Here is an 11608-nt window from a genome sequence, read left to right on the forward strand (position 1 = left end):
AGCACACAGAGTACATGAAAAAACTTCTCCAACTCTTCGATAGATAATATTTTTAGTCTTTCAAATTCTTGTGTTTTAAATTTTAGTTTATAGGGATTTTTCCAACAAGAAAAGTCCTCTTTATGAGAGGCTAAATAGTTGTGTCCTCCAATAGATGAACAAATATCTATGTAATATTTCCTATATTTCCTCAATAAATTAAAGGCTTCTGTTTAACTTCTTCGTACAAAATTCTATTAAGTCTCTATATCGGAGTGTTTTTCCTACCATATAAGGTAGGAAAAGAAATAGGATTGTCTTATTTGTTGCTGAAGGAGCCAAGTTCCTGCGAATAATCTGCTGCGGTAGTGTGGTTGAAAGAAGTTCATAAAATCGAGAATTTGGAATACCTAGGAACAAGATGCTCGAAAAGATATGAATTTATGGAGGCTAAATTTATTTTAAAAGCATGTTGAGCCTAACTTGGAGCATGTGGTGGACTATGGGTAATTTTTCGATAGAAGAGAAAAATGGTCATAAAATGGGCTGAAGGACTTACGTGCATTATTAGCCACTCTGATTGAAGAGCGGATACTAATATTGTGGTTTCGTGTATTTCAGTTAAAAGACCTAAAGTAGCAAACCCTTGGGTAAAAAAATCGCACTTGGCCAATTATTGTGCTTAGAAGATTTTGATTTTTTTTGAAATACGAAACTATATGAATAAGGAAAAAACTCCATGAAAAAAGATTAATGATTCATATAAATCGCTTAGTAGAAAATGTCCCGAATAAATTCAACGAGTAATTAATAAACCTATTATACAGAATCGAAATCACAAACTTTTGAAACATATCAGACCAAAATTGCCACCTCTAAAATTAGAGAAATTGCCAACCCCTTATAGATACCCGATGAGAATTGCAATATTGTCTACTTTTAAATTATAATTAATTGAATTATTTATTTTAATTTTAGAAGAACCGGATGTCACTTATTCATGTAATACCAATGTTTGACATGAAAATACCATAGAAGATTTACACCACCTTCAATCCAGGATTGACCTACCAAAGCAGCAAAATCAGCACGGAGGTTCTTCAAGCTAAAATGGGCTACATGTTACTATGCAACAAACCTCTGGATCTTGAGTTAATCAGGGGCACAGATATGCAAAATTTCTGAATAAGTTTATTACATAAAACTTGTTATACATATAGCCAGGATTATTGAGTTTTGAAGGGCTTGAATCTCCGGACATCATGTGCAAGCCCTTGTATGGATCCAGCAGCAGCAATTAGGGATACAATCATACAAGTCCAGCTGATTATTTTGAGCCACATCCATGTGAAGGAGAACTTGGGAATCTTGGCCTGCGCAATGTGCATCTCTATAGGGAAATATACTGTCAATGGATAGAACGATGCTGCTCCGATCAACCCCAAAAAGTCGTTGAAAAATGGAAATATCATGGCGATGATTGTTGTTACTATCACGTAGATTGTTCTCCACACCATTCTGAACAGGTTTACGCTCAACACTCCACAGAGTGGGATTCTGACTGCGTGTTCCGCCGTTATGAATTTGTTCTCCGGCCATTTCTGCGAAGAGCGGCTCTCGACGAAGCCAAATATAGGCTGGGTGAAGACCTGTTTGAAATTAACGGTAACAGGTGTTTAGGATTTTGTTCGTCCGAGGAGTAAGGGAATAGCACAGGTGGCGAAGAAGTGCACTGTCCATTTTCTATCACATTTTAACATTACTTATTTATATGGGGTCAATAGCAATTTACCTTCATGTGATATTGAAAATAGAATATATTACTCTCTGTAAAAAAAATATAGCAATTTATCTCCCTATATTTTTTAAAATGAAGCAATTTACCTTCTTATACAGAGAGGTAAAATGCTTTATTTTAAAAATTATAAGAGGGTAAATTGTTGTATTTTTTAAAATACAAGAGATAAATCGCTATTTATTTTTTCATAAGGAGTAAATTTGCTCATTTGCGATATTACAAGGGGGTTGCTTGCATTTTTGCTCTTATTTATATATATCAACTTATGACATATATATCCTTTAAGTTAATGAATAAAATTAAATTATTCTATAGTTTAAATATGAATTTAAACTAAATCATATGCGTGCGGGTGACTCCAAAAGTGTGTCATTTTCATAAAAATTACAATATCTGCTTTATTTAAAAAGAAAATTATGCACATGATCTCTGTATATATGTCAAATGTAATGTAATAAAATTTGCTAGAAAATTACAAAAGATAGGATATTGTGTCTTTTATCTTTGTAAATAATTCATTTTCAACCCCTTTATAGTTTAACAATTATTAAATTTAGTCCATGATATACTTTCTTTTTTTAAGTGAAGATGCTCCTAACCGTTTGAATTCCCTAATGACTAATGGAACTTCTCACGTGTGTGCAAATGAGAAATATTACAATTTTGGTCCATTAAATTTGAGTTTTTTAAAGTTTTGGTACCCTATATTTGAACTTTCATTATTTTAATCCCTATTAAATGTACAATTCCATTAGCAATTAATGAAATAATTAAAATATTAGGGATTAATATGATCAGTCTTTAGGTAGTTATTTTTTAAAAATTTTAAATTAATTAATTATTTTTAACTCTAGCATTTATCATGATTTTTTAGAACTACCTTTTTGTTTTTTCCATGTATTTTTTTATTCTTCAACGTCATTTATTATTTTTCTTTGTCAATAATTCTTTACAAATCAAAATATTTATCTTAACTTATCATCTTAACATATAATTTTAGGTACTCTAATATAAATATTTTATTATAATATATTTTTAAAAATTGTACACATAAACAAAATGTGCCACATCTTTTTAAGTTATTCAAAATAAATATAAATATATATTTTTATAAATAACAATTATGTTTTAAAATCTTTAATTCAATATCCATACACATTTTCAAATATGGCCCACATACGACTAGTATCTGTACTATATGTTAAGGGAGAGCATCTCTTTAATGTCTTTTTTTATTTTTATTTTTATTTTCTGGGCATATTTTTTGTTATATTTTCATCCAACTTCTCACCCTCATTATCTTTTGATAGTTTTTTCTTTAATTTTTTTTTGCACCATCTTTTAAATTTAATATTAACTTATTATTTTATTAAATAATTAAATTTTATAAATATTGTTTTAAAATAGTTTTTACACACATAGAATGTGCCGCAAATTACGATGTATGCTTACCTGATAAGCACCAACTAAGTGGACGGCAATGCATATATTGGCGAAGTCGATCAACCAAAATGGCTCGTAAAAGCCGAAGCCGGTGAGGAAGTTGCCGGGAGCATCATTCCCGAAAGCAGCGTACCCAATACATCCGCAGAGCACATAGAATACTGTGGTGGTCACCACTCCCACCAAAGACGCTTTCTTCATCACCTTGTTCTCTGGGGGTGCCGACTTCAACGTGTCCTGTCAGTCAATCACAACTCATACTAAGCATGAGTTATCGAAACATATTCGACGTGTATTTATACTTTAATTTTTTATTTAATTAAATAAAAAAATGAAGAAAATAAAATTCATAATTGACGAAATTAATAATTTCAATATGTATGATAAAAAATTATTGATAAAACAATTTAACTTTGAAAGAGTTGGTGGGACGCAAGTGTATATATATACATATATATATATACACGTCTCTATAAAGCTAATTAAAATCAAAATTCTTTTATTTCTAAAGATACAAATCAAGAGATTTATTTAACATATCTTTTCAATAAATCCACAATTTATATGATTTTAGTACCAAAAAATATAATATTAGTGACAAAATATCAAGTGATAGTTTTTAAAAATTATCGCTATACATATAAAGTAAGTAATAACAATTTTAATTTTTTCATAATATAATTATTTGTGATCAGAATTATATATAAAATTGTCACTATAAGTACTTAGTAATAAATTTATATAGCGTGACAACAAATATATAGAATAAAAATAAATATCTCATCAATTATATAATTTGTTTTATAATATATATGAATTTATAAAATAATTTAAATAAGTTCAACCAACACACTCTAAATATGAAGAATTGTCATAATCTATTATTTTATTTTTTCTAAGATTGATTGATCACCTACACTAGAGGCTCAATTAATCGCTTGGTACAGACATATATATCGTAAATGAGCAAATTACTCCTTTATGAAAAACTAAATATTGATTTATCTCTCTATCTTTTTTAAAATACAACAATTTATAACCCTATGATTTTTAAAATGAAGCAATTTACCTCCTTATACAGGGAGGTAAATTGCTTCATTTAAAAAGTATAGGGCGTGAATTGCTATATTTTTTTCATAGGGGGGTAATGTGCTCATTTTCAATGTCACAAAGGGATAAATTGCTATTTACCCCTACATGCGTATCTAGTATACTAAAAAATGCGTCTGCATAATTAATTTTTTAAATAAAATCTTATGTATGCATTTGCATTTTCTTAGCATTGAAAACTTATTTTAAGAATGATATTTTAGATATATATATATATATATATAAAAGATTAAAATAAAATGATCAAGAGTAAATATGAGAAAATTCCACTGTAATTATTTGTGATTTTATCTAATCGTAATGAAAAAAAATGGAAAGAAATGATTAAGTTGGGGTGAGATTTTTTTTTAAAAAAAAATATTTGATTTAATGTGAGATAAAAAAATAATGATGATAGTTGGTGTGATACATAAAATGCGTTAAATAAAAAAAAATATAATATTTATAATTGATATAATATAATATTAGAAAGTGGTAAAATATGCCAGAAATATAAATAGAAAATTTTCACAAGCAGTCGCATATCTAATGGACAAATATGTCAAATATCATTATTAGTCCCTTATATCTTCTTTTTTATGTCACTTTAGTCCTTTTTTTTTTCTAAGTGCATCGTAGTAGTCCCCAATCTCCTATACATATTTCATTAAAGTCTCTATCACTTAAATTTAACAGAATTTAAGTTGCAATAAATGTAATATTTCATTAAAAAGGGGTAAAATTCGATAAAGATCAAATTTCTATATCAGTATTTATAGAATACTGCATGAGAAAAATACGGAAAAATTCAAAATGGGGGACTATTATGGTATATTTAGAAAATGAGGGACTAAAGTGAGATGAAAATCAGAGACAAGGAACAAATGAAAAGATTTGATGTAAAAAGTACTTTAGAAGATGAAATGAGATGAATGTGTGTGTATATATATATATGTATGTATGCTAAAATAATTAAAAATATTCAAATAAGATGTTTTTGAATGACGACAAACATTCAATATATTTTGACTCGTCTCGAAAATAATTTAAAAATAAAAACAAACATCGTGTAGTATTTTACAAGAAAACACACGCTAAATAATTTGGCTTTGGAATAACTAATAACTAGTCATTGAATCACATTCAATGTACGTGCTAATCTAAATTTTCATTATATTTATTATTATGTGCAAAATAAATATAAAATATTGAACGGGAAAAATATTCTTTTAGTCCCATAAAATAAGGATAGAATTTGTTTTGATACCACAATTATGACAGGTAACATTTTAGTCCCATAAAACTCAAAGTCACATCGTTGGGACTAAAAATACGTGATTATGAATTTTATGGGACTAAAAACGACATCTGTCATAGTTGTGGTACCAAAATAAACTCTGTCCTAATTTTATGGGACTAAAAAATATTTTGCCCAATAATAAACAAATCCAGATTGATAACGTTTTCAATTTTTTTATTATTTTTAAATCTTCATAAATAGAATATTATTGATAGAAAAATATAATCATATGGTAAGACTTTTCTAGGCATAAATCTAATCGAGGGTATTTTAATTGATATATAAAGTAATCATTCTCTCATACTTAATAAATAGTATAACAACTACGTACTAGCTCATTGACACTTCTCTTTTCCTTTTAACTAGTAATTTTTAACACACTTTTATGTATGTTTAATTTTTTAATATTATTTAAAAATAAAAAAATTATTATTTAATAAAATATATACAAAATAATAATTCACTATTATATTTATAAAGAAGAGGTGATAATAAAAAAATAATAATATAATATTAGCGACAAAAAAATGCATAAAAACAAAATATATAACTACCAAAGGGTAACGAGAGATCGAGAAGTTAGAAATAAATAAAAAATTAAATAAACTACAAAATAGCAGAAAAAAAAATATGAGACACAAAAAACAGAAAAAACGCAAGCAACCCCCTCGTGATATCACAAATGAGCAAATTATTCCCTTATGAAAAAATAAATAGCGATTTACCCCCCTATGATTTTTAAAATGAAGCAATTTACCTCCGTACCTCCCTGTATAAGAAGGTAAATTGCTTTATTTTAAAAAATATAATAGAATAAATTGCTATATTTTTTTATAGGGGGATAATGTGTTCATTTTCAATATCAAACAGGAGAGTAAATTGTTACTCACCCCACATAAAACCCCTCGAATAATGTAGAAAAGAAGGTGATACGGTTGATTTGACATCTTGAAAAGTTCCAAAATAATCAAAGATATGATATCTTAACTGCAGGACTTGGAGTTGCAAAATAAACACAGCAGTAATAAATAATCGTGGTCCATCTGAAGCAACACTGGAAAGTCGCTACTCACCACAACTCCTGTTTGTAGCCCTAAATTGACTTTATTCTAAAGTTGCTAAAAACGTGGCTTTAGATTCTGTTGTCCCTCTCCTCTCCTCTGATTCCAAGTCCCACTCACTGCACATGGTGCATGTATGGACCAAATCACCTTAATTCTACTGTAATTACTACTCACAAGACACACTGCATGCTGCCCTTTCACTTTATGTGATAATGTGATTTGAAGCTCCCAATTTGCATCAGTACTTTTAAAGAAAAAGTTAAAAGGAAAGTGATGATCAACACTTTCAAATAGTAATGTTATTAAATGTTTGTTCATGCTATTGATTCTAATAATTTTCAATCCCAAAAATTAGGAAAAAAAATGCAGGCTGGCCATGTGATATTACAAATGAGCAAATTACCCTTCTATATATATATTTTTTAGAAAAAGAAGTAATTATGTACTCCCTTGTAGCTTTCAGAATGCAGCAATAAACCCTTGTATCTTTTTTTTGGACCGAATATCGAGTTCGTTGGGTTCTATTGTTAATATACTATTTGTTCGTTTTTGAAAAAATGTGTATTTGGATTTTCGAGAAGTTTTGATATGTTTGGTTTTGTATTTTGTAATAATGCAAGATAAACAAAGGTAAATTAAGAATATTCAAAATACTTTTTATTATCTTTCGAACAACTAAAAATTGAAAACAAAACACAACAAAAAAATACCTAACTTTAGTCCTCTAAGTACGAAGGTCAGTAATTGTGATTTCATTCTGACATTTTTATCTTGTAATTTTAAAAATTTCACATATTAAAAATAAAAATAGTTGGAACTTACTAAATTGGTCGAAAAAGTGCATGACCAGTTAATTCAGTACATAAATTACGATCATTTTATCATAATTACATAATGAATTGATACATGACTAAAATTAAATTTCTCCTCAAAACACCGAAGAGCAAAAATACAAAATTGCACAAGAAAACTCAAGTAATTGTTATTGTGAGATAGAGGGAGAGATGTTGAACAAATAATAAATTAATGTATTAATTATTGATATTGATTATAATTAAGATATATAAATGTTGTGAGGACCAACAAGACATTCAATGCAGACAGAGAAGGTGCAGTTTACTAGACATGGATTACTCTCTAAATTCCCACTGTGTATAAATATTTATGTATTAATATGAATATAATTTATTAAGTTGAATTACTTGGGAAACTATATATAATTATTCTTTCTCTAATTAAGAATTTGGAGTGCAAAATACTAAACAATCTTGGCACATTTACTAGTTTAACGGGGTAAATAAGACATGTAATATATAGTCCACATGTATTTAATTTGAATTATTATAAATATATAAATAGAGATATAAATACTTAATTTGTCTTTTTGAGACACTAAGGACAGGAGCACATTGAATTATGGCATCTCAATCTTCAACCTCTTATGTCATTAAATAGCCATTGCTAGCTACACAGCTATCCGTTTCGTCCTTATCCTACACTTGGCATATGTAACCACACACACCACAGACTTTCTTACACATTAGGGTGACACACCATGTGATCCATATCTATTGTACGAGGTATTGTTGATTATGAATTATGAATTTTAGATTTTATTTTTGTTTATAAGCAAAGATCTTAAGATTAGTAAGTCATGCAAAATTTCTTGTCTAGAGAACAGATGATGTAGACACGTGTTTTATATTAACTATAAATAAGGAGTTTCGGTAATTCAGAATTTCAGCTCCTCAACGAGATACTTTTTCAGGATGTAATAGCACAACTCATGAGAAATTAAAGAGGAAAATGCAATTTACCACCCCTCTATGATATTACAAACGAGCAAATTACCCCTTATGAAAAAAAATAAATTGCTATCCTTTCGTATTTTTTAGAATTTAATAATTTTATTCTCTGTGTTTTTTAAAATTGTGTTTAAAGAACACATAGAATTAAATCACCATTTTTTATTTATGAAAAGGTAATTTGCTCATCTATATTATAGATGGTAAATTACATTAAACCTAAAATTAAAGTGAATAAAAAATTTTGTGCAATAAAATATTAATCACATCATACGACGCATCACATATTTGTATAATATAAATTTTGACCGCTATATATAGAATAAATTGTGATTTACCTATCTGTGTATACATCCTATATATATAAATTGATGGGAAATATTAAAAGCAATGTGCACACGTTATAAGCTGACGAGAAGCAGATATGATACAAGAAATGTAGCTTCATATATTCGGCACACGTCCCAACTCTAAGGGCCGAATGTTTGACTACTTCACTGTCCGGATTAACATATAAATCATACACGTACGTTGTTTTTTTATTGACAATATGAGAGAGAGAGAGACAGAGAGAGAGAGTAAGAGAGTTGAATGGACTTGCCTGGATCTCAATGAGGACAGTGGAATAAGCGTAGGCGAAGGCTATGTCTCCAATCGCTTGAAAGCTTCTCCACAGCTTCTCAGATCCTGTAACGTCCACTCCTACTGTCGTCCCCGTTAAACTTGTCTTCGCATGTCCATCACCTGAGTTTTTTTTTTCAGAAAATTCAAAATAAATAAAAAATAATAATATTGTTAATAAAACAAATGTAAAATAAAATATTTGGAAAGCAATAAACATTATAAATATGATATGATAGACGAGTATATATATATATATATATATATTTTCACTAGGAATGCTATAATAATAAGACGAATACTTAATTGGAATAGTAAATATTTTGTGGAGTTTTGCAGAAATAATTAAGTAAAAGACTCTCTGAGAGGATAGTGAACGGTTTTCTTTCATTATCCAAAATTTAGGGGTCCCATAATTATTTTATCTGATTTTTATTTAGGAAAAATTGTGACTTAGTGTTTCTTTCCAAGTAAAATACAATTAACTCTAAACGGTTTAATACAATTTACGTTCCTATGATATTGTAAATGAGTAAATTACGTTTCTATAAGAAAAAAAATAGTAATTTATCCCCTTATATTTATTAAAATGAAGCAGTTTACCTTTGTCCGTCTAAGGAGATAAATTGCTTCATTTTAGAAAACATGGGATGGTAAATTACTACTTTTTTATAAAATAATAATTTGCTCATTTACAATACGAAGGGAGCCAGCTTGCATTTTCCCTAACCCTTATTTACTTTTTTCATAAAATTAGAAACGGTAAACGAAAACAATAGATCTTGAAAAAGTATACATAGTGAAGCATCGAAATATATACAAAAAAAAAAAATAGATCTATATATATACATATATAAATAGTGAAGCATCAATCGAGCGCTAAATCTTACGGTGTATATACCTATAAGCTTAGCTATGGAGAGTCCGAGGCCGATAAAAGAATAGGTGAAAGACATAATAGCTGCAACAATGGAGAGCCACGAGAGCTCATGAAAATTCGGTATTTGGCTCAAAACTATCTGAATTCCCGCGAAAATCGCCATGGACGGGTAGTTCGATTTCAAGCACTTAACGTGGTGCCCGTGCTTATGGAAACAATTTGACCTCAGCACAGCCCTATATATGTCAAGATATGTAACAATTATATACACATTCTTTCCTCAATATATCCTTAAATAAAGTTGTATATTTTGTAAAGGAAAAAAATGCAATTTACCAATGTGATATGAAAAATGAGCAAAAAATCCAACGTAAAAAAATAAAATAGAAATTACCCCCTGTATTTGAAAAATAAAACAAATTACCCCTATTCAAGCCATTAATAGAGGATAATTTGGTTGATTTTTTAAAATACAGTAGAATAATTTACTAATTATTTTTTTACATGTTAAACGGGATAAATTACATTTAATCCTATTTATAAATATATATACTTACACCATACTGATAGCAGCAGTAATTGTGTATCCAATGCCAACCCCAACAAGATTGCCGTACTGAGCCAGCCCACATAGCTGAACTTTGTAACCCCCTGTGAAAGAGAAAAGAGAAAAGAGAAAGGCTTTTTCCTCAATTATATATTAGTCCATTTGAAACCCTTTTTGAACAAAGGAACAGACTTTCATAATCTGAGCTTATTAATATTTGATTCTTGGGAACTGGGGTTGTCTAATTAATTCAAGATTTATTGGAAATATAACTTATATAATATAAAAATATATATATATACTTAAATTTTTATGTGGCATCATCATCACCATTATTTCAACTATACTGCAATATTGTCTACATGTAGGAGTTATAGAATTCTCGTCAAAGCATTAATAGGTGGAAAAATTCATTAAACAAAAAAAAAATACGATGTTTGTTCTGATGCAAGAGAAATGAGTTATTTTCTTTTTTAATTATGGGAATTGTATCGTTAAAAAGGGATCTTATATCTATTGATATTATCATTGGCAGCAAAATGCCATTAAGTTTTCTCAGTGGTGGAAGAATTCAAATTCAGTGGTCGAAAAATTGTTATCCGAATCAAATTCAACAGAATTCGACAAATCAATAACATGGTTTGATCGAGATCTGATGTGTTAGAATTTTCCAATTTTTAAGGAAGGTTCATTACCTAAGTGAGAACGAACAACGTCCATGTAAGTGTAGTTTCTGGTGCCATGGACAGGGCCGGGGAAGCGGTAGGTGTCGGCGAGTAGAGTGGAAGTGAAGTATGTGATGAAAGAAAAGGTGAGGAGGACCGCCGGGCCGGCCACCCATCCGAGCTGCGCTAACGCCCACGCCAGAGACAGCACTCCCGACCCTATCACCGCCGTTACGATATGTGCACTTGCAGTAAGCATTGTCCCTTCATTACAAAATCACCAAACCAGTACATGTGGCCCTCAGGCGAATTCAGGGTTATAAATAATGGAAGAAAACCTCTACGTGTTTTTAAGTGTGTGTTAGTTTGAGATGTGTGTGTGTTTTGGGGGGAGAGGGGGGGGGGGGGAGGGGTAAT

The 11608-nt window shown here is 29.4% G+C and overlaps 1 protein-coding gene across 1 annotated transcript in view; it reads right to left on the reverse strand.

Annotated features, from left to right (window-relative positions):
* Positions 970 to 11608, reverse strand: part of LOC105162187 (amino acid permease 6) — a 10957-nt gene continuing 318 nt past the window's right edge. Inside the window, exons 2-7 of the mRNA XM_011080155.2 lie at positions 11222 to 11455; positions 10537 to 10630; positions 10001 to 10215; positions 9080 to 9222; positions 3230 to 3457; positions 970 to 1628 (exon numbers count right to left, since the gene is read on the reverse strand). Of these exons, the coding sequence (XP_011078457.1) occupies positions 1206 to 1628; positions 3230 to 3457; positions 9080 to 9222; positions 10001 to 10215; positions 10537 to 10630; positions 11222 to 11455 (1337 nt within the window). The 3' untranslated portion in view covers positions 970 to 1205. The remainder of the gene's footprint in view (positions 1629 to 3229; positions 3458 to 9079; positions 9223 to 10000; positions 10216 to 10536; positions 10631 to 11221; positions 11456 to 11608) is intronic.

Source organism: Sesamum indicum, linkage group LG5 (genome assembly GCF_000512975.1).
Source record: "Sesamum indicum cultivar Zhongzhi No. 13 linkage group LG5, S_indicum_v1.0, whole genome shotgun sequence".
Taxonomy (NCBI): domain Eukaryota; kingdom Viridiplantae; phylum Streptophyta; class Magnoliopsida; order Lamiales; family Pedaliaceae; genus Sesamum; species Sesamum indicum.